A 26,575-nucleotide genomic window follows, 5' to 3' on the forward strand; every position below is an offset into this window, starting at 1 on the left:
CAATGTAAAAATTTATATGTAATGTTTGTTTTTGTAAAAATCACATGAAAATAGGTGTTTGCACATAAACTTTACTGGACCAAAATAACCTCTTATCTCCAAGAACACTAAAAATTTATATGTAATGTTTGTTTTTGTAAAAATAACATGAAAATAGGTGTTTGTACACAAACTTTACTGGACCAAAATAACCTCTTATCTCCAAGAACACTAAAAATGATTTATATGGATAATATGATAAAAAAGATCACATTTTTTCTTCTATACTGAAAACCAAAAACCCAGCAGCATCACCATGGCAACATGTACTTCTTCTTCACCATCTTCTTTAATGCTAACATACGCAGCATCCACAGTACACCCACAAGACCTATCCCCATCACTCCTCTCCTTCAAGCCCAAAACTTTCTTCTCATACCCTTTGGCTTTAAGCACTAATGGGGATAGAAAATTGAGCAAAAGTTTCAATTTTGTGTCTGCTGCTGCTTTGGCTGCTGAAGCTGAGGTGGCTGATGATGTGGAGGAAGGAGAAGAAGGTGACGTGGCTACTGCTGCTGTTGCTGTTTCTACTAAGCCTAAGAAAGGGAAGGCTGCTTTGCCTTTGAAGAGTGATAGGGTAAAGTTTTGTTTTTTTGTGTGAAAGTTCGCTATTTTGTTGGGAATTTTGGGGGTTTAGTGTGGTTTGTTTGGTTTGGTGTTTGAATTTTGTTGTGTTGCTTGTTTTTGTTCTTAGGTGGTGATTTATTAGTGAATTGGGGTCATATTAGTAGAAGGGTGTGTTCGTGATTGCTTTTTTAGTGCCTCATAACAGAAATGTAGAATACAGTTATAATTCTGTTGCTAGGTAGCACGGACACTTCATTCAATTAACGTGTATTTCTGAAATGTTTCAAACACTTATATTTCGGATCCGAAACTTCATTGTTTACATAGGAAATCTTAATATTATAACATTTTTCCGTGTCCGTATCCAAGTGTCTCATGTCCCGTCTCCGTGTCCGTGCTACCTAGTTCTGTTGACATCTTTTGTTTATACATAGACAGGGTTCTAACTACTAGAGTCTTTGGTGGTGTTAGATGTTAGTAGTTAGTAAAGTAGCAGAGGCGGGGTTTGAATCTACGACCTCATGATGCACTTAGAGAGGCCTTTGCCATCAAGTCTAGGCCCTCACTGGCGATAATTCTGTAGATATTAGTTGATTTTTCTGTGTTTTAGGATTGAAATTTCCTTTATTTTTATCTAATTAGTTTGTTATTAGAGTAGTTTTAGACTTGAATCCTATTCTTGATTTTATAATGTTTTGATGGTTGTATTTGTTATTTCTTAGTAATCTCTTTTCAATTTTGAAGATTATTATTTAATTCAAGGATTCAACTTTATACCCTTTTTATTGAAAATGACAGAGGAGGTCTAAGAGATTCTTGGAAGTTCAAAAGTTGAGGGAAAACAAGCAAGAATATGACTTAAAGACAGCAATATCTTTGTTGAAGCAGATGGCAAATTTGAAGTTCGTTGAAACAGTTGAAGCTCATTTCCGACTTAACATTGATCCCAAATACAATGACCAACAGCTGAGGGCAACTGTGAGTTCTTTTACCTTTATAGATTGATTGAAAGTACATTAACAGCCCAATCCTTTGTCATGGTGAGACTAAAATTTCGACGTTGTCGCTTTTTTTCCTTGCATAGGTAAATTTGCCCAAGGGAACCGGACAAACTGTTAGAGTGGCAGTGCTTACGCAAGGTAGTTATGCTGTCTATTCGCTGACACTAAGTTTCGTGTTTTCAATTAGTATTTGGTCTCTTCATCTGCTTTCAAGGTCTTGCCTATTTTTATCATTTGAATGACATGGAGTTCAAAGAGAAAAATTGCAAAAAGAGAAGAACTAGTTATTCTGTAGTATGCCGATACCAATTTCAACTTTTATCTGAAATTATCCATAGAAACAGCGGTAGCAACCTTTTTTCTTTTCGTTGAAGATCTGCTGAATGTTATCAGCAGTGCTAAGAAATTATCCATAGCAATGCTGTAGATATCAGCAGTAAGATTCTTTTTTCTTTTCTTTGAAGATCTGCTGAATTTTATCAGCAGTGCTAAGAAAGGTGTTAACTACTTATGAGCCTTTGGTCGAGAGTGTCACTGCTGATTCATTTTTTGGTAATTAGAAACTGAGCTTGCTGAAGAAGGCTTAAAAACTCAGATTTTTTTGTCTAGACTCTATTTATTCTCTTGTGGGAATGTTCACCGGGCTAGAAGTGTGTCCAACACAAATGAATCTTCACAGCTTCACCTTGTGCTGAATTTCGTTATTAGCATGGATTCCTTTAGACATTCCTTCTACCACTCTAACGAGTCGATTGCTTAACATGTCCAGTGGATGTATAATACTGGAAATTTGGGAAAAACAGATAGTATTCGAATGTAAACCTATGTGCCAAAATATCAGAAAAATGTGATTTACCTTGAGCATGTTTAGTCCTTTGGGTTGTATCTGTTTTAACATGTCAAATACTAAAAGAGGTGACACTAGTCTTAGGCTCTTAGTTTTTTTTTTTACAAAGATAAGAAATAAGAAAACATTCTTCTGCTATCTTTCAAATTTTTCTCCAGGGTCTAGGGGAAAAAAAGGATATCTGCTGTTATTTTATAAAGGAAGGCTAGGAATGTTAACGCAGATAGTGTAATATGCTGTGATTGTGCACTAATATATTTGTTTCACTTGTGTGCATAGTGTCTTTTAACTAGTTTAAGATCAAGTTCGGTTAAGCATAGTATAGTTTTGGGTTAAAATGCTATTGATTATATCTCTTATAGGAACTTTGCTGGTGTATTTTTCATAACAAGGAAGTAGGTTGGTTGGTATGGTATATTGGTCTTAATTGAGAGGAACTTAAAAAGCTTAATGAAGACAAGATACTGCCAAATTTTCCAATAGTTATCTGATGCATTCTTAATTAGATACTACCAAATTTGTACCTTATTCTAAAATCCAGCTGAGTTCAATGTATTAATTTTTCATCTGAAGCTTGGTCGACGAACTTTCTCCAGTTTTATTTACTTAATCTATTTCGCCAATTGTTGACATAAGCTTCTTGTTTTAATGGCTGGAGTTCAAGGCGGAAATGATATTCTAAAAGGACAATTGAAGGGGATGTAATATTATGCAACATAGGGAGAGACTCCAATTTTTCAGATTCTATTTTGCCACTCCGGTGAAAGAAATTACTGTTACCTTCAGATTCCTGAGAATCTCCTATATTTTTCTATATCCAGAATAATTCTAATCCAAAGCTCACTAGTATTATAAACATGGTCCAGCAAACTCTTATCACTTATTAATTGCATCCATTATAATGTAAATTAAACATTTGCAGGTGAAAAGTTCGATGAAGCAAAAAATGCAGGAGCAGATTTGGTTGGTGGGGAGGACTTGATCGAACAAATAAAAGGAGGATTCATGGACTTTGACAAACTAATTGCATCTCCGGATATGATGCCTAAGGTGTTGCTCTGCTTTCTAGTTGTAGTGTCAACGACTTCTATTTTCTAAGATGAGCAATATTATTTTGTAAAGTTAATAATTTGTAACTCAAGACTTTACTTCCATTTTTTAGCATATGAATTACTTCAAACCATATTGTATAACTATGAATTCATAATTCTGGCGTAGGATGTGAATTCTTCTTATTGGAGACTACTAGTTATTGGGATTTAATATTTTGTGTTCTCTCACTTGTATCAGGCCGCCAGCTTAGGTAAGATCTTGGGACCTCGTGGACTCATGCCTAATCCAAAAGCCGGTACTGTTACAACTAATATCCCTCAGGTATACTTTGCTTTTGCCCTTTTGTTTTTCCATGATGGCTGTTTTCATCCGCAGCTAGAAATTTGCTATTTAAGAACTCTCTTGTTTCATTTTTTATAGACAAAAGAAAAGGTTTCAGGTTGCTTTTGCAATATTAACATATAAAATGAATAGTTAAATTATAATGATCCCGTAGAATTCGTTTTATTATACTATTTGAGCTGGCAATCACCAATGCTTGACTTAGAAGTAAACTCTCCATATTTGCATTGATTTTTTTAATGCTATTAAGAGGTAAGGGCAACATGAAAACTAAGGGAGACTTGTTCACTGGGCTCGAACCACACTAGGCTTGTACTTGCATATCCCGGCACAAACCTGCCCAATGTCATAATGTTAAAGTTTTTTGTTCGTCATGGTTGCTAAAATTAATGTATTTCAGGCAATAGCAGAGTTCAAGAAGGGAAAAGTAGAATATAGAGCAGATAAAACTGGAATTGTGCATATACCTTTTGGAAAGATCAACTTCTCTGAAGAGGACCTACTTGTAAACTTACTTGCTGCAATAGTACGTCCTGCACCTCACCTACCCTTTATAACATATTTTTCTCCTCATTTTCCGGGTTTCACCGGTGTCTAAATTCAGTATAGTAACTGTTTTGTTTTCATATTCTCCAGAAATCAGTGGAAACAAACAAGCCAACAGGTGCCAAAGGTGTGTACTGGAAAAGTGCATTCGTATGCTCATCAATGGGGCCTTCGATTCGGTTAAATATTAAGGACATGCTCGACTACAAGCTTTCGTCAAATGCTTAAATATAGCTAACACTTGTAAATGATTTTGTTGAAGAATCTCCATCAGAACTTGCCCCTGTTCAGCACAAATGTTGAGGTAAAACTAGGATGAACAGAGGCAGTTGTTGATTCGGGTAGAGCTATCATGAATATCCTTGGCAATTCCTAAAATCTTGCTTGTGATCAGTGTTTTTAAATGTAGTTAGTGGAAGTTGTTCTCAGACAATATTTATCAATTTAATTGACCTTTTAACTGTGTTGGAGTTCTGCTTTCAATTGGGTTTCTTGATATACTTAATTTTGGCTAATGTATATGATGCACAAATAATTTGTGGAAGCTCTCTTTCTCCGTTTATGAAATATTTCCATCAAAAAACGCTTCGAAATGCATAGGAAGCTTCTAAAAGTTGTTTTCATAGATAATAAAAATTAAGTTTTCACTTTCTATTTGATGCAAAAAATACATTCTAATATGTATAAGAAATTTAAACTCAGTGTACAAAAAAAAAATCTATTTCATGGATCATGTTTCTCCATCTAACAGTTTAAATTATGTTCTTTTCCCTAACACTAGCTTAACTAAGAATATCCTGACATTTGCTAGAAAATGCAAATATCTGAAACAATTGTATAACATTCTTCATCGAAATTGCAAGAGAAGTTTGAGAATTTAAAATGATTAAAATTCACCAATCAAAATAACTTAACTTAGATTAATCATACTGATCCGAACTGTTACGATTTCCATAAGGAATAGTTAACCTCCAGAGGATTGAGTAGTGTTTCTCTGTAAATAAATAAATATTTACAGGACAAAATGTATTACCCTAAAGCATTAGCAAACTAGGTTAAAAAAAACTAGGCTATAAATAGCCTTTTCTTTACAAAACAAACTGTTCAAGTCGAAGAATTCCGTCACGGCATCTTCACGGGCAAATGGTCTACAGCATTAAGCTTCTCCCACCAGCCCGGTAACAGCTCTCCAACATTCACCACTGCTCCAAACTGGTATAAACATAAACACATTACTTTCCTAGTTAGCAACATCATAGGAGAATTACTTATTGAGATAGCTTTCAGGGAAATTCTAACCTAGACCCGATCCATGAATTTTCCATGCACCTATCCAATGAGGTGTTAGAAAATCTAACACAATTTTCTCTCTTCTCATTATTTTCTTTTTCTTCTCATTTCCTTATAATAGCAACGACATACTTCCTCTAATCGATGAAATTCTCCTTTTTCTCGGTATTACCATCAAATTGATAAATTTCTTTTTTGACTAAATTCTTATTTTTTTCACCCTCTTCTGACTAATATGTTTAAAGAGTTTAATTTTTAAGTTGACACGTGAAGCATTTAATTTAACAAAACAACATCAAAGTAAAGTTATACTTTATTTATTAAATTATTTTAAATAATTTGCAAAGGGAATAATTTTGTCAATTAGAACAGAAAAGATAGTATAACCGAACCTTTAGCAGGCTGCTCAATCCAAGGTCCATTCATTATATTCAGAATGCTACAAGCCTCACTGTACTCTAAATCTGGCAGCAACTTTGGAGTGAGTAAGAAACACCTAACAACAACCAGACAAGTGATTGAATTCCATCAAAATACAGTGTTTTGTATGAATATACATGAGAAACTCAGTTGCGATATTCATCGATTGCAAGAGATTTAATAAGAATCACAAGTAGATATGATATAAGATGAATCAAATCACAAGCATATATACAATAATTAATTCAACTTAGACCGTGCTCTGAACCGAGCTGGCCAAAAAATCAAACTTCTTCAAATCAAAAGCATGATCCATTCAATCATTTATAGTAATTGCAATTCTCTAAACTCACGCACCCCAAAGTTAATCTACTCGCCATCCTATTTACAGTCATTCACCATTCACTTAACAGTGAAAAGTCGATAACCTGTAGAAATATTAACTCGACATCCGTTTTTCACAAATCATGCAAGAAAGTAGAAATGGATGTTTGTTCTTACTGTGGAGTATTTGGTTGACTGGCAGCTCTCACTAACTGCTGAAACATCTTTCTTTCATTTATCGGGTCCATTCCTGTCAAAGGAAGAAGACACGTCAAAGCGTTCTTTTTGGCTAAATCCATTTTGGGGTCCCTAAACTATAGGTTTTTGGTTTATCTGGTCCCTCATCTTTTGATTCGCCTTCTCCGGTCCCTAAACTTTTATTTTTCAACAATTGGGTCCTTAAACTTCTACCTTTTCCAGCAATTGGATCCTTCTTCAGTCCCTTAAAAGGACCTAATTGACCAAAAATAATTTTAGGGACTGGAAAAGACAAAATAGAAGATGACAGATCAGATAAACCAAAATCGATATAGTTTAGGGACCCTAAAAATGAGTTTAGCCTTTTTTTTTTTGCTGCAGAATAATCATTAACCTTGATTTATCTCATCAACTACCCTAAATGGGCAGTTTGTAAGATCTTGAAGAGAAACAAGATAAAGAATAGTTGAAACTGAACGCTCCTGCACATGAAAATTTCAATGTCAGATTTTTACGATCAAGTAGCACTGGTATAAAGCAAAAAAATTGATTTGACATGATACCCCTCCAGATTGGTGATGAGCACTAAGAACTTGAAGTAGACTTGCTTCCCTAATGATCAAAAACGAGAAATCAAATAATAGCCTGAATGAATGTTGTTCTCATAGATTAAAGCAAAAGACTGAAAGCACACAATTGAACTAGTTACTAGAAAAGAAAAGATGCAGAACCAGAATTAGAACAATTTATGCAAGTAGAAAGCAATCGACTCTTCTAAAAAGACATAATTAGATGTGCATGATGGACTATAGGTTCAGTCCAATGGATATTATCTAAATTCAAACAAGGAAAATATCCGATAATTGAGTTTTGGTTTCAATTGAAAAGCAGACAAATTGTAAATGCAAAAAACGGAAGATGATGCTTCTGTGAAAAAGTTCCAAATTCAAACAGATGTCTACTTCAGTCTGAAGTTCAACAAATAATACTCGATAAAAATCATCGGTAAAAATGGATAACGGGTATAAAACAGTCTTCACCTGAACTTCACTTTTATTAGAATTCCAAATTGATCAAAGTCCTTGTCATGCTCATCTGAAAATAGATAAACAAACAATGTGAGACTTTAACAACTTGAACTACTTCTTGCTTTTCTAGGAGGTCACTTCCATGGTTGCGATCTGTTGCCCCAAAGTTACCACGGAGCAACCACTAATGTATTAGATATAAACTCCATAACTGATAACAGCTTCCACTCAAAATAAGGATATAACAAATATATAGTAAACTGTGACAGAAGCACCATAAATTTACCCAGTGAAATCTCTCCAGCAACAGCCATCTCCTGGAAATTATGACTAAAAGTTTCATTTATCCGAGCAACAAGGTTCCTTAATGTTGGTAGCCAACTGCTCTGCATATTATCAGAAAAGAGTCATTTTTAAGGAAAAACAAAGCAAATGAAGACAATTAATTTGCAAGGAGAAGAAAGAGAAAGTGAGAACTTCAATAAGTCGTTTTTAAACATGATTTGATCCCCTTATACTGCTCCCACAGTTTATACACTTTCCTTATTCTATTAGTAAGAAAACTTTTTCATTGTTAAAGAATAGTTTCTTTATCGTTTCCTTTGTTTTACACTTCCCTACAGGAAGATCTTGTTTCTCTTGTGTGGGCCATTGGGCAAAACTTTAAAATTAGTTTCTAATCAAGTTCCTCTTGTTCAAGACATACTAATTACAGTAAAGGGAGAACTTCGATAAGTCGTTTTTAAACATGATTCAATCCCCCTATACAGCTCCCACGGTTTATACACTTCCCTTATTCTATTAGTAAGAAAACATTTTTCATGGTTAAAGAATAGTTTCTCTATCGTTTCCTTTGTTTTACACTTCTGACTTCCCTACAGGAAGATCTTGTTTCTCTTTTGTGGGCCATTGGGCAAAACTTTAAAATTAGTTTCTAATTCTAACATGGTATCAGAGCCTTGTCCATTCACACAATTTGAGTTTGGCCCGGCCCACGTGAGATGCGCGTGAGGGGGGATTTTGTTGCTCGGCCTGGACTGGACACGCTACGCGTGAGGGAAGTGTTGAAATGTTAGATTCTATCTTAAAACCAATTGGTTTTAAGATGGAATCTAACATGAGCCTTGTCCATTCACACAATTTTAGTTTAGCCCACATGAGATGCGCGTGAGGGGAATTTTGTTGCTCGGCCTAGACACGTTACGCATGAGGGGGAGTGTTAAAGTGGGAAATCCCATATTGTGTATCTGAATGGACTTGTGTTTATATATAAGTATGACATCTCCACTTAATACTAATTGGTAATAAGATGGAATCTAACACTAATCAAGTTCCTCTTGTCCAAGATATACAAATTACAGTAAAGCTGAATTGATACAGCTAAGTAAGAATCTGCCAATAAAAAATGGTCTCATAAACCTTCAATAAAAGTTATAGAGTTCATCTTTACCCCAAAATTAGACAAAGAAACACCCACAGGAATTTCTTTTGAATCTTGAATGCTAACCGTTCCTAGATTCAGTATTATTATAAGTTTATTACAAGTAATTCTATTCTATCATAGCTACTTCTAAATGTTTAGGTTTCAAACACTCAATGATGTTATTTAAATGATAGTCAAGCTAACTGAACAAAGGATCACTTTACCCCCTGAACTTGGCACAAAGTATCAAAAAGTCCAAATTAGCAAAACCGGATCACTTTTACCCCGAACTTGTCAAAACCGGCTAAAAAAACCCCCTATGCTGATGTGGCACCTTAATTGGGGAGTGAGTTTTATAAATATAATAATTTATACTCCCTCCGTCCCAATAGAGTTGTCCACTTTGAGAATTTTTTTTGTCCCAAAATTCTTGTCCACTTTCAAAAAGTAACTAACTTTACACTTAATTTTCCTATAGTACCCCTATTTAAAGTCCACTAATAAAAATAAATTGCAAGTGCACCCTATTTTAAATAAGGGTATGACAAGAAAAGTAAGGAAAATTTTACAAAAACTATAAATAATGATTGCTTTTCTTAAACTGTGTGATAAAGGCAAAGTGGACAACTCTATTGGGACGGAGGGAGTACTAATTAAACAAAATTAAACTCTAATTAACCAAAATTAAACTCTTAACTAATTCGGGCTTTTTCGAATTTTTTCAAAAAAAAAAAAAAATTCTGATTTTCGGCGAGGAGGCTCCTCCTCGCCGGTTCTAGTTCGCCTGAGGCGTCTGGGTTCGCCTCAGGCGAACCTATCTCTGTCTGGGTTCGCCTCAACGCATCTGGGTTCGCCAAACGCATCTGGGTTCGCCTCAGGCGAACTCAGACGCATCTCTGGGTTCGCCTGAGGTGAACCCAGAGACAGAGATGGGTTCGCCTCAAATGCGAAACGCATCTGGGTTCGCCTGAGGCGAACCTGTTTCTATTACCCGCTCAGGCGAGGACTCCTCCTCGCCTGAGTATGATGAACATTCTGTTCATCAGTTTGATGAACAAAAATTGTTCATCAAAATTTAGATGAAACAGACCTAGGTCTGTTTAGGATTAAAAAAAAATTAATTTTTTTTTGTTAAAAGTTTAATTGTTTTAATATTTTTGATAAAGAATTAATTTGGGAGTTAATTGGTCATATATATAAAATTTAGGAGTTAATTTGTTATATAAAGTTTTAAAATTAAAAGGATTAAATTGTATTTTTTTTAAATTATAAGGTATTAATTTAAATTGTGAAATAAATATTAGGACCATTTTAAACTTTTTTACCATTAAAAAACCACCCTAGAGACCAACACCACTATCAAACCCAGAGAGTGTATCTCACTCTCTGAGGTGAGAGTGGGGAAGGGGCTTTTTGTACCAAATTTAACAAGTTCAGGGTAAAAGTGATCTTGTTTTGCTAATTTGGACGTTTCTTATACTTTGTGCCAAGTTTAGGGGGTAAAGTGATCCTTTGTTCCAAGCTAATTGCAACTAAATGTTATGACCAACTGTTTTATTACAGCTGTGATAACAAAGTTCTCATTTTGTTAGCTAAAATCTAGACTTTTAATATTTTATTTGCTATTATTTAGGGAGTATTATTTATGCTTATTAGGAATCCATCTTAAGTAGGAATTCTTTTCTTTTTGTAGTTAAAATTCTTCTCTATTTAAAGGAGAAGATTTTATTCAATAAAGCAGTTAATAATTCAGTCAAAAATTAAAGAAAAAGAGAGTTGGTGATCTCTTGAACAAATCACCATTATCATCTCAAAAAATAGGTTTATCGAAGAAAAGGAACAACAAGGGAAATCGGCGAGATTTTCCGAGTAATAGACATGTGACGAGATCCTATTCGCGGGACCATAACACTAAACTTCACTAACCTTCAGGGCATCAATTTCAGCTAAACACTTCTTTAGTTCCTCTTTATCAGCTTCCAGCTTTTTCCCCATGGATTCTATCTGTTTAACATAATGCAGATTGAGCTTTGCAGTATGAAACTGTAACTAAAATTTGAAAGGAGAAAAAGAAGGTACTGAAATTTTTTACTTTCTTTTGACGATGCTCATATTCTTCTAATACATTTTGGTTGAGGAAAAGAATTGAGTTAGCTTGAGAAAGATTGTCTTGTATAGCAGCTTCCAGTTCCTCAATTGTCGTCGGCATCTGTACATGAAAAAAAAAGAAGGTAAATTACAATTTTTATATCACACAAACTAAGAGATAAAGCATTAGAGTGAAGCAAGATGAGACCAGAATACTGTTGGTATTTGGTAACAGTTTCTATTTGCATATGGTTAGAGTTGAATTATCAACTCCACTAAACTGTGAGACCCCTATGTCCATGAGAATAGAGAAGCAACAAAAGACAGTAAGGATCAACAATCTCTCAAAAAAATGACTCGCTCTTTAACACTTACATAAACATCAGAGCTTAACAACATTGAGAAAACCCCCAAAGAAATTCTATGTAAGGTGCTTTTCTCCCTCTTTAATGGAGACTTATCAATTAATACCAAGACAGTGATGTTTTCAGTATTTTCATAGAGCATTTAAGTGAAGCAAACATCCAATGTAGTCCCTACAATTACTTCCAAGAGCATGCCGGAGCTACACAATAACATTACTAACAAATTTCCAGACTTTTGAAATCCATTCGAATAAGATCAACTACTATGGCATAAGCATTTGTTCAGATAAGGCACATAGGGAACAGAACTGCCACTCTCCTCAGCTCACCCCTTTAAATAAATTTTGACTCTTGAAATAGTAACATGTTCACTGTCCACTTTGTCCCCTCCAAACCATGATGTATTTTCCATTAGTCTTCTTAATGCAAGAAAAAGTTAAACAATCTTTTTCAGTATAATAATAATTCCAATTGGTAATTATCAAAAAAAAAAAAATCCAATTGGTATTTTCATGATAACAAATAAGACCAAATTTTTATGAGACGCATTCTAATTTTATCCAAGCAACTGCTAATACTGCATAACCATGAAAAAGAAAATTGTTTTTCTTCCAATAGTTTTATACTTGTTGAAGATACTTATAATCAATTGATTATCTTTATTATAAATTTTTTAGTGAATTCTGGATCTATTTAATAAAATAATGATGGACATTGTTGCCTATAACTCACAACGAATCGCTATCCTTATACATATTAGTAAGACCCCTATACTTCAAACTTGGTCCCCGAAACTTTATGTCAAGCTTCATCGCTGTATATTCTGAAGTAGACTGACATAATTCCTGTAATGACTAGGTGGAATCTCATACATTCCCGGAAAGCATTGTGTTACCTTGAAAATAAAACGTACAGCTAAAACAGGAATATATAATTAAATTTCAGATATAGTTTTCCACACAATCATATCAAAGAATATTTGTGGAAATGAAGGAAAATGATTCATGGAGTGAAGCTCGAATTCGCATTCAGCTGCACATAGTTCAACTGGGTTAATGAAAACATCATAATGATAAAACAATGACAGATAGAAAGGCGTCAGAGTTTCATAATCTCAACCATATTTAGAGGCTACATCATAGTTACCAGATTCGCGGTACGGGAACGGGTACTCAGTTCGCTTGTAGTCGGGGAATCCGATACCCCGGGGGTAGGACTCTTCTGTTCGCTCTTTCGGGACGCGGTACTCCGAAACAATATTATGGGTTCGATGGTCAGTAATATATTTCTAGTATATTTATATATCGCCTTAAAATATCATATTAACTCGTAAATAACAACTCAAAAAAAAATTGAGTTGTTAAAATATTGATTCAGTTTTTAAGCAGAGATTAGAATAAGAAATGTTTTTAAATTATTAAATATATTAGATGTCTGCTGAGAATATTTAGAGTCGGATTTAAAGTTACCTATTAGATGTCCTTTTTTCTTATTTAGCTTTATATTAGAAAGCCCACTCATTAAACATAATGGGCCTATTTAATGTAATTCAGGTTTAAAGTTACTGAATACGTGACCATCTTCTCTTTTCTTCTTCCACAATTTAAAAACCCTAAAAACCTGCAACTACAACCTCAACAATGGAAGGCGAATCGGACCATTTCTCCGGCAAATCAATACACGTCCCAAGGCGAATCAGGTCGCCGGAGTACCGCGAACTGGAACGTACGAACCAATACACAGTACTAGGGGGAGGGGGACGAATCTGGTAACTATGGGCTACATACAGTCTCTAATAAGAATGGAACTTTCGAGGAATAAAAAAGAAAAGAAATAAAGCTAACTCAAGCTCATAAAGCCTTCTACATCCATAATGATAGTAATACGTCATTGAAAATAGACCTAATCAAATCTCAAACACGACTTCTTTATTCAAAAAGAAGCTATTGGTAAGGATCCACAAATCTAGAGAAGAGATTAGTAAACACATGCCCTTGTTTACCGCAGGTGCATGCATATCATGTTTTTGGCACTGAAAAACTATGATGAAAAGAGACAGTAATTACAAAAATGCTCAAGAACTAACAGTCTTTCCAGGATGGAGTACTACTTCATAGTATAGACATACCTCAAGAAATGCCTTTTCAAGTTCTGGAGTAATAATGCAAACTGATTCTGCATCTCTCTTGGCAGATGAGAGTTGCTCTCGATGTTCCTCTACTTCCTTCATGACTAATGATGCACAATATAAATCTCAGTATTAAAGGCAAGAAAATTTAAATTCCAATTAAATGTCAATTTTTGGTAATACTTAAACAGAATTTCCTCCAAAATTTCCAGAGAATTAGGAGATATATGGTCAGAATCTGTGCCGTTCACAATCAATTCATATCCTTTGTCCTATACCTGAGATGGATAAACAACAGAGACATTCCCAGTAGCAAACTTCTTATATTTCTGATTTCTAAGAATGAACACTTGAATGAATAATGCGTCCATGTTCATATTTTGAGACTAAATGGAAGTACAAAGTAAAGGGGACTGAAAGCCTAACAAGGACAAGGAAACAACTTGCTATAATCATTAGCTATAACAGAATGTGAAATAAGACAGTCCATTTGCATATGTTTATCAATAATAAGACAGCAACTACTTTTGTCTAGACAAATTACAATTTCAATGGCCATATAAATTGTAGGGCGTATGCATGTGTGGGTTTAACTGTTAAGATCACTACCATAAGTAGAACATTTGCAGCAGTAAAACTAATTGAAAATGTAGAAAAGGAAAATGAAACTCACAATACTGATGGTTCCGTGATGCTTCATCAGCAAACTTCTGATGCTGCTTCAAATTCAATTCACTTTCTCCTATCTATAGACAATTTCCAACAAGAAATATCAGAACTAAGAGAAAGAATAGCATCTTTAAATAACTGTCATATGTGCAATATTTAGTAAAACAAATTAATTCAATTCGCAATCCATTGTAGCAACAAGTCAAGAAATCAACTTTCTAATAATTAGAAGAAATAATCCAAGCAAAAAACTAAAACAGGTTATGTGGACAAAGTTGCTCTTGAGTGCTTCAAGTTGAGTTGTAACTTAAAGATCAAATAAACTCTTTGTGAAGCTCACATTGGATCTTCAGCCTCTTGTAGAAATTAGAATTGCAATGGTTGTTCGTAACTATGTTGACAGTAGGCAGCTAATGCATAGCCTGCAGTTGACTGCAACTCATTATTTAGACTTGTAGAATTGGTAAGCATATTGAAAAAGCCGCATAGTGTTCCAAAAATTCAAGGGTTCAAATCATAAACAGTCATAGAGGCATGAATTCCAGGTTAATAAATCAAAAAATAAGGCAGGCCAAAGTAGGATGAACAGAATTACATTGGAATTTTGTATAATATGTCATGCGGAGACAGAAGAACGTTATGGCAGGCAAATAAAATAATAAGCGAAGCGCAAAAGTTTGTCATGTTATTTGCCTTTGACTAAACAAGAGAAGCGTGAAAGTTCACCTACCATACTAGTTAAAAGCAATCCTCAAAAGTAAAAAATAAAAATGAAAAAGACATGAACGTAAGAGATAAGCAATGGATTTACAAACATCTTAGTGCAGATATATAAACACATTATTGGAACTTAAAAACATCCCACTCTTACTAATTTCAAACTGCAATAAAAGACCACCACCATGAACTAAATATACCTTTGCCTCAAATTCAGTGGAAGCCATATGATTCTCAGCAAGGCTCCATCTATAAGAAACCGCCTCAACAAGCAGATTCTGTCAAGAAAAGAACATTCAAAACAATTACAAAACCACAGTAAAACACCTCTCAAAATTATTAAAGGCGAAAGGTTTTCCGAGGCGCCAAGGGGTCTAAGTGCTTGAGGTGCCCGCCTTTCAGAAGGAAAGCGCCAAAAAAAATAACATAATAAAATTAATAAAAACACCATGATCATAAAAAGAGAAGATGCTGTTTTGATCCGTTGTTTTTGCTTACTGTTGATGTCTTTTTCTTCTTTTTTCTAACTATCGCTTTGTTGCCTTTTGAAGAAAAGTGTACATTTTGAACGTTAAGTTAAAAAGAATAGAGTTATTTGGGTGTGTGTGGGTATTACCAAAAGTATTAAATAAAAGATAATTTAGGGTTTTATTTTAATTTAAAAACAAAAACAAGTTGAAAATAGCCCTATCTTCCTTAAAGCGTGCCTGGCCAGGCCTCACTTCATGGCAGAGGTGCGCTTCTTTGCACTCGCCCGAGGCGTGCCTTTAATAAGGCTGACACCTATATATTATTATCTCCACTGATAAGTAATTGATAACAAGATCATTATTTGTACATTTACCTTAATCTTAATAGCACACTGGAGCTGGTTGCTTTTAATGTTTTCAGATTCATTGATTTTGTTTGCCATGTTCGTATCCAGGTCATCCTCTTTCTCTAGGGACTCAAGTTTATTTTTTCTTTGATCTGAAATAAAACAATCATTGATTATTTTAATAGCATAAAGAATACAAAGAACTATTTTGGTAGCAATAAGCTAAAAGTTTATACTTACTGACAAGGTTCTCAAATTCCTTTTTTTTCCTCCTCTCACGTTGTACGTTGCTGATAATCTCCTCCTACAGATCAACCGTGGAATAAGAATTTTCTTTAAAGGGAACTATACATTCCGTTTGGCAAACCAACAATTGATAATGAATCCAGATTTCAGTGAATAAAGTTGTATGAATAAGAAAACAAATGAACCAGTGAAGTCATATTTGCACAACACAACATTGCGATATTCTTTTCAGCATACCCGTTGCTTCTGAAGTTCAGCTTCTTCATTCTCCAAGCGTCTCAGCTCAAACTGCAACGTTTTAAAACTTTCCTCTAAAGAATTAACAGATTCTTGAAGCCCATTTTTCCTCAACCTTAGGTTTTCAATTTCACCAGAATCTGAACCTAATGTTAAAATACAAAACTTCGTGGTTAGATTATAAAGTATTTGGAAGATATATGAATTGGGAGAAAAATATATATGCACATACTACATAAAAGAAGACGTGAGTGATTGACTGGTTCAACACTCCCAGAAAGATGACCGCCGTATCTTGAAGCAGACCACCGATAGTGATTTTCGGGAGTCCAAAAATCCAAAATATTCAATTTTGAAACCTCATCAGCCTTCCTATCAGTTTCCTTTGATCCAATATACTGATGAAAGTGAACAACATAAGAGTTATGCATAAAGTGATGGAAAAGTATACAATTAAGCTTCATGATTAAATGGCATCTTTCAACTTCCCAAGCATGCCAGGACTTAACATACAAATAAAAAATAGAAAACAAGTTTAAGAAGCATACTGATCTTTCTAGACCAAACTGGCAGATCAAGACCTCCTTAACAGCATGAGGAGCGTCAAAAACTTGGTCAAGTCTGCTATAGATGCCAAGCTCGAGCATCTGCTCAAAGTAAGAAGTAAACAGCGATAATAAGATAATTTGACAGGTTAAAATGCATTTAGTTTCGCAAAAAGGTAGCAGATACCTTCTCAGAAATATGAAAGGCTTCCTTATGACGGTTTTCCCTCGTGTAGTTTATAATTGGAACATCAAAAGTGTTGAGGTTTTTGACCAAAACATCACGATCACTAGGATCCTGGGTTATGAAAGACTGACAAACAAGCAAAAGATCACCAATGGAATACAAAAGACTGATAAAAAAGCTACTTAGTATCCACCAACCAAAAATGTACATTATAATGCATGATTGTGAAGAAAAGAAGACAAAAGAGGACCAAATAACCATATGAAGCAAAAACTTTATAACAGTCACAAATGAAGATGGCAAACCATGCTATTAAAAATAATTGGCTGAAATCAAAAGAATACAATCGAACATGAACAGACATCTCCTAACATCACTTCAGTGTCTCTATTTGTGGCAAAACATGTGACCCATGAGTTATCTAGTGCTAAGTTTGTGCGAATAATCACCCACCCCCCCACCATCATTCATCGCCTAATAACAACAGTAATATCCATCGCTTAAGTAAGAACATTGGGATTTGGCAAAAAAAAAAAAAGTAAGAACATTGGGATAAGTCACTTTAAAATAAAATAGAATCAATTTAATAGCCTAAACTCTAGCTATAACCAAGCCACTTTGACATCTTCTTCAAGTTCTATATTCTTCCCAGGCTAATTGACAAGCCCAACAAAACAGCAATTATAAAGCTGATAATCTTTGTAGCCTATGCTTTGCGCTTGTAGTGAAGTGCCTTTGAGTGTGATTCATCGTGTTCTAAAGGCACTAACTTACTAATTTTTTGGATGTTTATGGCTGTGTTTTCATTTTGACACTGAAAAGAATGTGTGCCACCTGCGCTAGCTAACAGTTTCCAACTAATTTAGTAAATCCTTTGCTTTTTGTTTATTTTTTGTGATATATAAATATGAAGCAGCCACTATGGCAAAAGGTTCAAAATCGGCTTGTTTGACCACAAATTTAATTTTTAACCCAAAACACATTGGGTTGACTACACGTCCCAGTTCAACCGGTTGAACAAGCCAGTCATGTTCGTTTTTTATAACACTGAGATTGACAAAAACATTATCCGCCTTCTTCCTTTCCAACACATTCAGCAACTGTTCAAATGGCGTGACAAATTCATTAGTCACCTTCTTTCTTTCCAACAATGAAGGCAATCGTTCAAATGCCATATAAAAAAAAACAAACTAACAATTTCATTCCTAAAACATGAAACCTTCGCGACTAGTTATTAATTTTTCTTTATCCTAATAATGGTCCTTAGGTTAGCAATGGGTTCGGGGCTCTGGGAAATATGAGAAGCTTCATTTGTGGCTTTGTGTTATTTTCCCCATAACAGCAACATTTATCAATTGAACTTAACAATTTCCGTCAATTCTTGACAATAATGTTAAATTTCCAATGCATTATGTTTTTACTAAAAAAACTTCTATAAGTTGGTTAAAGTTCCCCAGTTTCAACTTGTGCAATTGTGCCAGACCTCTCAAGTTTTTGAACTCCTTTATTTTCCCATGAGTCATTATTCTATTGCCAGATCATATACTGCATTCTAAATTTTGTAAGTAGTTTGGAAAATCTATTGCCACAGAATTGTCATGAGGAAAATCTCAAGCCTTTGCCTAGCAAGGCCTTGGCTCATTTATGACATAAGCCTAAATTAATGACGTCAAGCAGCAGTTTAACACATTTGTAGACCTCATAAGTGATAGTGTACATACATCAGGAAACACATCAAGATGAACTTTCCAAAAAATGAGTATTGGGTGTTCCTTATAACAGAAAATTTCAATGCGAAAAAAAATGAAGAAAGATGATATAAGAAAATACCTTCCAGATATAATTTGCGACTTGACCTTCTAAGTAGTCAGCATGCACGCGATCCGATATATTAACCTTAGGTTGCAATTACAATGAAGTTATAAAACAGTTAAAAAAGTAATAAATGAAAAGCCACAACATATATGTACCTCAAGCAACACAGGACCATACACTTCTGCTTTGAATTCATTCCGATGTTGTTCCACCCACTTAAAAGCATCAAAAATCTTTTCAACTCCAGAGTTCCGTATTACTTGTAAAAGCTTGTTCTTGTTATCCTCCATGTCCTTCAACCTGTAAAAGACATACCGTTGATTTAATTTTGAGGAAGTATAATTCTGTAAAAGAAAAAATTAAACAAAAAAAATGATCCTTAACAGGAGCTTACTTGTCTAAGCACTGCTTCAAAGAGCACTTCTTTCGATCCAGAATCCTCTCAGTTTCTGACTTCTCCCTCCTCTTTTCATTCGCCGATTGTTGAAGCTCCAGTATATCATCTTTTAATTTTTCCTGGAAACATGAAAAAATGGCATGAAGTCCAATTTGTCCAGCTCCTCCAACAATTGAAATAACAATACTAAAGAGATTACAGCATCCCAAATTGTTCATTGTTAAGTGCTTATTGTTTTTGAAAAGAAATACAATTTGCAGATTATATATCCACATTAACACATGGAAACAAAATGCGCATGAGAAATTAATTTCCATTTCTATTGCATTAATAAGTGAAGTTCCGAAAGTCTAGAATTAAACTGTGAATTTTAAAATTCTATTTTACCAGTACCAAGTGGCCAAAATTCATTTAAGTATAACAAGCACTAAAAGCAATAATGACAAATATAATTGATAGTCATGGCATAACTCATGGTGCAAGATATCTAAGGATATCTCAACACAGTAGCATAATAGAAAAATGATTGAAAAGTCTGCTGTTGGCACCGTCAATATAAAATGTCAAACTGCAGATAGAAAGCTCAACTTACCAGCACGTTCTTTGGAGGCTCATTAATAGACAGGTTTTGAAGTTCTATCTCAGCAGCAGCAAGATCAGCTTTAGCTTTTAGAATTCTTGCTTGACGGTTTTCTTCTTGCCTCTTTAAGTCTTCCATATCTCGGTTTATTCCTTTTAGTTTTACATCCTATAAGAAGCCATTGAGATCAGAACAGACGAGCATATTTTAACATCCCTGTCTACATGATAGTATAGTGACAAGAAACACAAAGATACAAAGAGAAGCTCGATATACCAAAAAGCTTTCTTTCTCCACAAATTCCATGCGTTGCTTAGCACTATCCGTTATGAGGCCAAGAACTTTCTTACATTTAGAATCCAGCAGAGATTTCTCCTCCTTTAGTTTGCTGCATCAAATTAAATTCAGTTATAGTAAGTGAAAAGTCATGATATAGTGACTTAAGGCACTTGCCCCTCTAAGAAACTCAACAAAACTATTAAGTGTTTGCTTAATTAGTCATCTAGCTTTCCCATCATTCTAAGTGTAACTTAAGGCTTTGCATTTCCATCATTATTAGAGAAAGCTTCATGATATCATGTCTTACTCTCTAAGAAAATCACTACTCTAGAGCTTATGCTTCTCTGATTCAGTATAAGTACTTAAGATTTCTTCATTAAATGGAGCTTTGATAAACAGGGAAAGAGTGAGTTTTCCTGTAGAGAATGATAAATAACTATCAAAACATAACTCTAACCGACCATGAGCCTCAAAAGGATCACATTTTGAGACTTAAAAGGCTTACCTGGTGCACGAAGTGCTCCCGGCTATTGTGTTTAAGGGGAGAGTAGGCATTTAAGCACGCAGCATACCAAAATTGTGACATTTAAAATGAGCTTTAAGATTCAATGACAGCTTAAGTAACATTTTCTCAACAAACAAGGAAAAGAAATATAGTTCTTTCTTCAAAGCGGGTGAAAGTATTAACAAAATAAAGAGTTAGCATAAATTCCTTTTCAATTTCAGAACTGACAAGAAAAATTTCAATTGTCTGTCAGCAAATTATAAATTAAGACATCAAATATCTAAGCATGATGAACAAGATTTCTTAGCAGGCCAACACATAACAATAATGGCATCAGATATACAACATTAACTTTTAAAAAGGTTTTGTGTATATATAGAGTTCAACGTCATACTCAATTGGTTTTTTCAGATCTCTAAGAATTTTCACAGCCTCCTCCACCTTGTTTTTTGCATCTTTTTCCTGCTCTTTAGCTACCATATATTCAGCCTTTTTCATATCATATTTCAGCCATGGCAATTTCTTTTTCATCAACTCAGCCTACACACGATGTCATAAACAATAAAAAAAAGCTAAGGAGCATTAAATATTTAAATGACAATCGAGCTAAATGACGTAAATGTGCACCTTCTCAAGAAGTTCTTCTCTTTGGCGGACACGCTCAACATCCTTTTCAAGTTCAGCATTAACTGCCTTCAGCTGATTAAGAGTTTCCCCATTTCTCTCTACAGCCTAACACGGCAAAATACGACATATTTGAGAAAACTTACATGAACATTCATAAAATCATCAATGTCGTTTTTGGATGAGATAAATCTTGTAATACTAACCACTTCAATAATCTTTAGCTCACGGCTTTTTTCAACAAGCGCAGCGTGCTGAATTGGAAGTTGAGGATCCCCGACAGCCTTTTCAGTCTCTTCTAGAAGTTGGACAGGAGTTAACTTTGCAAACTCACATACTCTGTCTTGTGGTAAGAACTGTAAGGACCTCCATGACATGAGAAAGGAAAAAAAATAAAGGAAAGAATAGTACAACAACAAGCAGAACACATACACCAGCTACATACTACAAATTCAAGGACCTCGTAAGTGGTTTTTTTAAAAATGAGGGCTGGGAGAATACCAGATTTTAAAAAAAAAAAAAAATAGACCAGAATACCAAGTTCTTCAATCAATGGTCAATTGGTCATCATTTTTGATCTGTTGATCTAGAGAGTGCCCATTTCCCCCCTCTTATTTCTGTGGTAACTACTAAAAATAAGTAGAGTGATAATTCAGACACTAATGAGTCATTTTGGAATACTAATAGCTATCAAGCTAGAAAATTTCATGAAATGGGCTCAAATACTTCAACAACAATATAAACCCTCATAAGGAGCAAAAGTTTAAGTTAGATAATGTGTAAAGGAGGGATATACAACGAGGCCAAATAAAAGTGGATAGCATACATTTAGAAAATGTCAAGGAGAGTGTTCAATAGAAAGTTCTATAACTTACTTGAGTCAAATTGTTGACTTGGATGTTGAAGCTCTGAATTACTTCAACTATCTCTCTTTTGGGTACCACTTTTCCTGCAATGATGTATTGAAGGTGGTTAACTCCTCCATTTAATGTGTAAATTATAGCTAAAAAATTCATATTCTGTTTAAATCAATCTTAATTTGTTAATAGATCTCATACTTAAGAACAGAGAGAGGAATTCTTATCAGTCCTTCCAATATTACAAAATCTTAATCAATGAATAGTATTGCTGAAAGGATAGACATGAAATGCTAAGCTGCAGAAGTAATAATTTACCAACCATTATACAACCATTCTGACTTGTTATGTGTATCAATTTTACGTGTGATGGTGATCCGATCATCTTTTGTGTTTCCCCTCAAAAATATTTTAATATATGCGGACTCTTCGCCGCGTTTTACATATGCTCCAATACTTGTTGCCCTCCCGAGAAGCTGCATAAATAAAGTCCCAGTGCTTAATATAGCAGATACGGGAAAGTAACTCTAAAGATCAAACATAATGTAGACGTCAACTAACCTGAGGCTCCCCACCTAGACCAAGGGCAATTGCACACACAATAGAGCTCTTACCCGACCCATTTGGTCCAATTACAAGGTTCAAGCGAGATCCTGGTTTGCAAAATAAGTGATCATAGGTCATGAAGTTATGAAGCTCCATTTCAATAATATTTCCAGGCATATAATCATCTTCCCCTCTGAAACAAACAGAGATAAACAATAATATTTACTACAAAAAATTTCTTAATGAAAATAGTTACTATAAGTAGCAATAAATCACATATAATAGTCTTCTTAAATAAGTCTTAATCATAAGATTTGCGTCAAGTTATATTTATCTTTGCCTCTTACCAAGTTTGTGATATCATACATAGGATTTTAAGGATTTAACTATTTCTAGGTAGCACAGACACTTCATTCAATCAACGTGGACACTTACGTTTCGGACTCCAACACTGGTTTCCCGTGTCCGTGTCCGCGTCCAAGTGTCAGTGTCCGTGCTACCTATTTTCATTGCATTCTTGGCTTTCAAAACAAGCAAAGTAATAAAGTTAACAAAATATTTAGCTACAAACAAAGCAATTCGTCTTCTTCGGCATCCAATAAGTAGCTACAAAATATCCTAAAATGCAAAATATATATAACTGTTACAATGAAAGTATTCAATTTTGTGACTAATATTATTCCGAATTGCAGACAAAAAAGTGTTAGTTCCGAAAAAAGCTACAAATTTTAGTAAAATTGGATATGAAGAAGTTTAAAGAACATTATTTTAACAAACAATCAACCTTAAACTAACAAAACAAAAATTAAATTCACAAACTTTTAAAAAACAATAAACGGAGCTAAAATTAACTTCAAAAATCCCCAAAACAAAATTCCCAAGCTTTTTAATTCCCTAATTTTGTTGGCTGTATACTACAATTAATAATGAATTAAAGGAGTAAAAAAATTTAAATTTGGAAACTGACCTAATGATTTTGGCGCGTTTCGAAGCCCAATTGTGGTTACTCTGGGCTGTTGAAGCTCGTTTCATTGTACTTCTGCGACGTCGTTTTTGCAAGTTTACTTAGTTTTGGGGAACGACATTAAGAACGAGAGAGAGCTAGGGTTTGAGACAGAGAGAAGCGGAATGCAGAAGCCAAAAATTGGCGCCAAAATTGAGAGTACGAGTGACAGTGGAACACCTATTTTGGGTAGGGAATTGAAATGACGTGACTATGGTGGGACCCACCAGAGTGTTTATGATTTCTTTTATTTATAATAATACTATTAAATTAGTTAAAAAAATTATAAAAAAATAAATAAAATAGTTCAATTAATTAGGCTAATAGGGCAAAAAAAAAAAAAAGGTCTCAATTTTTTCCAATAACACAATCACCTTATAAAACAGTCAAGTGCATCCTATTTTTCATTTCTTGCATTTCAACAGTATCCTGAAACATCAAATTAAACCCTTTTTATTTGAATATAATTCAAACAAATCCTTCATATAGTACCATATATTTTAAATAACATTTATTATTATAAATATTACAAAAAAAACTCTGTTTTTAAATTTAAAAATAGATAATTTAAAAATTTATTAATATAAAAAATTAAACTTCGAACAATCGTCACCTCCTCGAGCCCGTTACTGCTTCCCTCGAAGCCGTTACCACCACGACATGTTGTGTTGAGCATATAGTTGATAATTTAAATGGATATTCAGAACTGAGTTTGGTTGTTTTATAGTGATTAAAAGCATGTGTTAATTTCCATATAAGGTGTTATGGAGATATTCGAACTCCGGGTGGAATTGTCAAGTGTTGACAATTTATTGGTTATTATCTATGAAGCACGGAAACTTCGACAAAGTTGCGTTTCCCGTTTCGGAAACGTTTCGGAAACCGGAAACTTTTGGACACCCGCACGAAACGTTTCGGGCCGTTTCCGTAAATTGTAAAAATTAATAATTTGTAAAAAAATTAAAATTATTGCCCACAAATAAAAAAATCTAACTAGTTACCCATAAATTTTACATTCGCATTGCCCACAATACATCAAATATACTTATTTGTGTTGAATTATATTATATTTTTTTATATATTTATAAAATTTTAAATATTTAGTTTATTAGAATGAATTATTTTGTTAATTATCATAAATATTTTTATAAATATATCCTTATATTTTTGTTATTTACACGTTTCCCCCACGTTTCGTGTCCTCCATTTTGAAAAACTTTCGTTTCCCCGTGTCCGTTTCGTATCGTTTCCGTTTCCCGTTTCCGTTTCCGTGCTACCTAGGTTATTATTGCTATTTGTGGTATTGGCTTGGTTGGGTTAAACTTATAGTGAGTTCGTTGTTTTTAAATACATTGGCTTGGTTTTAAAGGATTTAGCTCTGGATTTTTACTCCAGTTTAAGTTGGGTCGGGTTAGACTTGTGTTGTCCGACATGTTGTGTTGAGCATATAGTTGATATATGGCAAACACACTACTCTGGGATTTCTTAGATTTGGAAAGGTGTTGTTTGAATTATAATACTCTGAATTGTTTTTAAAACGAGAACTCATATAAGCTTAACTAGTTATTGAATTGGTTAGATGTATCTGTACTTTGGCTTAGGGATTACTTGTGTTTCACATATTGTTCTTTGTTTGTGTTTGAGATGCTAGTCTTATGTGTTGTCTAGTATTCTTAGAGTTACACTACTAGAAAACAGCGTTTTAGCGACGGATTTTAGTGACGGATCTAAAATCTGTCGCTATTTTTTTGATTAGCGACGGGTTTTGCGATGGATCTAAAATCCGTCGCTAAACGCCCAATTAAATTGGCGGAATTGATCCCGCCAATATTAGCGACGGATTTTCCGTCACTAAAGTTGGCGGGAGTGGTCCCGCCAATTGTTTTGGTAAAATTTAGCGACGGATTTTAAAATCCGTCGCTAATTATTGGCGGGAGTACTCCCGCCTTTTTGTTTTCCACAATTAGCGACGGATTTTAAAATCCGTCGCAAAATTACGCCTTTTGCGACGGAATTTAGTGACGGATTTCAAATCCGTCGTTAATTTGCATTGTCAAAAAAAAATTAAAAGGTATTAAAAATATGATTTAAGATAGTATTTAATAAAAAATAATTTTTTAATAAAAAATAATTTCTTAATTAAATTTATAACGTTTTTATTTATAAATTAATAATTAAACCTTATTTACAAAATAATAATTACAAATTATTTATTTATTTAAAGTATATAAATATTTTAAAAAAATATTAATTATAAAAAAATTATCTTAGAATGCGAGATTAAATTATGAAAACACATATTTGTTGTTTTTAGTTACATTTAAGTATAATATACATAAATATATAACATGAATATGAGCTGGTTAAGGTGGAGTCACGCGCGGGAGAACTACAAGGTTAAAGAGTCTTGAGTGGGAGCAATGGAAGGATGGGTGACCTACTGGGAAGTTAGCGAAAATTGACAGGTGGATGCGGGTGGGTGATTTAACTTGGGTGGGTGAGTGACGGAGGGCGGGATGAGTGATTAATTAAATAAAATTTATTTTACGATGTAATTTTAAAAAATTTTAAAATTAGTGACGGATTAAAATCCATCGCTAAGTAGCGACGGATTTAAAATTCCGTCGCTAAAACCGAGACCAAAATCTGTCGCTAAATTTTTTTCCGTCGTTGTCAAACGTTGCGACCAAAAATATAGCGACAGACTGTTTACGTCGCAAATCCGTCGTTAAACGTGTTTAGCGACGGATTTCGGTCATTTAGCGACGGGAAAATCTGTCGCTAAATGACTGTTTTCTAGTAGTGTTAGGGGTTGTTCGGATTTTAACTTGTACATTGTTTTAGACGTGTCGATTGCTCGTGTTTCGGAGTCTATGCAGGGTTAGCTGTTTG

General features: G+C 34.2%; 2 protein-coding genes across 3 annotated transcripts; one reads left to right on the forward strand and one right to left on the reverse strand.

Annotated features, from left to right (window-relative positions):
• The first annotated feature begins 235 nt into the window (after nucleotides 1-235).
• Nucleotides 236-4,862, forward strand: LOC126662255 (50S ribosomal protein L1, chloroplastic). The gene is made up of 7 exons (XM_050356181.2): nucleotides 236-616; nucleotides 1,405-1,584; nucleotides 1,691-1,745; nucleotides 3,377-3,504; nucleotides 3,745-3,828; nucleotides 4,250-4,375; nucleotides 4,486-4,862. The coding sequence occupies exons 1-7, from the start codon at nucleotides 296-298 to the stop codon at nucleotides 4,621-4,623; spliced, it is 1,032 nt and encodes a 343-aa protein (XP_050212138.1). The 5' UTR covers nucleotides 236-295; the 3' UTR covers nucleotides 4,624-4,862.
• A 425-nt stretch (nucleotides 4,863-5,287) lies between these two features.
• On the reverse strand, nucleotides 5,288-23,869 carry LOC126662253 (structural maintenance of chromosomes protein 5). 2 transcript variants are annotated; one of them, XM_050356180.2, is made up of 31 exons: nucleotides 23,648-23,869; nucleotides 23,116-23,201; nucleotides 22,696-22,873; nucleotides 22,457-22,610; nucleotides 22,153-22,226; nucleotides 21,484-21,633; nucleotides 21,281-21,385; nucleotides 21,048-21,193; nucleotides 20,146-20,257; nucleotides 19,882-20,037; nucleotides 19,287-19,408; nucleotides 19,048-19,192; nucleotides 18,908-18,973; nucleotides 17,078-17,203; nucleotides 16,894-16,992; nucleotides 16,578-16,743; nucleotides 16,346-16,491; nucleotides 16,103-16,166; nucleotides 15,890-16,014; nucleotides 15,246-15,323; nucleotides 14,333-14,405; nucleotides 13,660-13,763; nucleotides 11,171-11,287; nucleotides 11,005-11,082; nucleotides 7,942-8,041; nucleotides 7,668-7,722; nucleotides 7,191-7,239; nucleotides 7,022-7,109; nucleotides 6,607-6,679; nucleotides 6,078-6,181; nucleotides 5,288-5,607 (listed from the first exon to the last, which is right to left on the reverse strand). In XM_050356180.2, exons 3-31 carry the CDS (start codon nucleotides 22,855-22,857, stop codon nucleotides 5,552-5,554), a joined length of 3,093 nt encoding a protein of 1,030 aa, XP_050212137.1. In that variant the 5' UTR covers nucleotides 22,858-22,873; nucleotides 23,116-23,201; nucleotides 23,648-23,869; the 3' UTR covers nucleotides 5,288-5,551. The 2 variants fall into 2 exon arrangements, with proteins under 2 accessions (XP_050212137.1, XP_050212135.1); XM_050356178.2 differs by lacking the exon at nucleotides 23,116-23,201.
• Between the last annotated feature and the right edge of the window lie 2,706 nt (nucleotides 23,870-26,575).

Source organism: Mercurialis annua, linkage group LG8 (assembly GCF_937616625.2).
Source record: "Mercurialis annua linkage group LG8, ddMerAnnu1.2, whole genome shotgun sequence".
Lineage (NCBI taxonomy): Eukaryota > Viridiplantae > Streptophyta > Magnoliopsida > Malpighiales > Euphorbiaceae > Mercurialis > Mercurialis annua.

Coding starts and splice junctions, on each gene's coding strand:
- LOC126662255 (XM_050356181.2), top strand. CDS start 296: ATGGCAACATGTACTTCTTCTTCACCATCTTCTTTAATGCTAACATAC. Junction 1,746..3,376: donor AGTGGCAGTGCTTACGCAAG/GTAGTTATGCTG, acceptor AAACATTTGCAG/GTGAAAAGTTCGATGAAGCA. Junction 4,376..4,485: donor TAAACTTACTTGCTGCAATA/GTACGTCCTGCA, acceptor CATATTCTCCAG/AAATCAGTGGAAACAAACAA.
- LOC126662253 (XM_050356178.2), bottom strand. CDS start 23,712: ATGAAACGAGCTTCAACAGCCCAGAGTAACCACAATTGGGCTTCGAAA. Junction 22,611..22,695: donor GTCTAGGTGGGGAGCCTCAG/GTTAGTTGACGT, acceptor TTATTTATGCAG/CTTCTCGGGAGGGCAACAAG. Junction 21,634..22,152: donor AAGTCAACAATTTGACTCAA/GTAAGTTATAGA, acceptor AGGTCCTTACAG/TTCTTACCACAAGACAGAGT.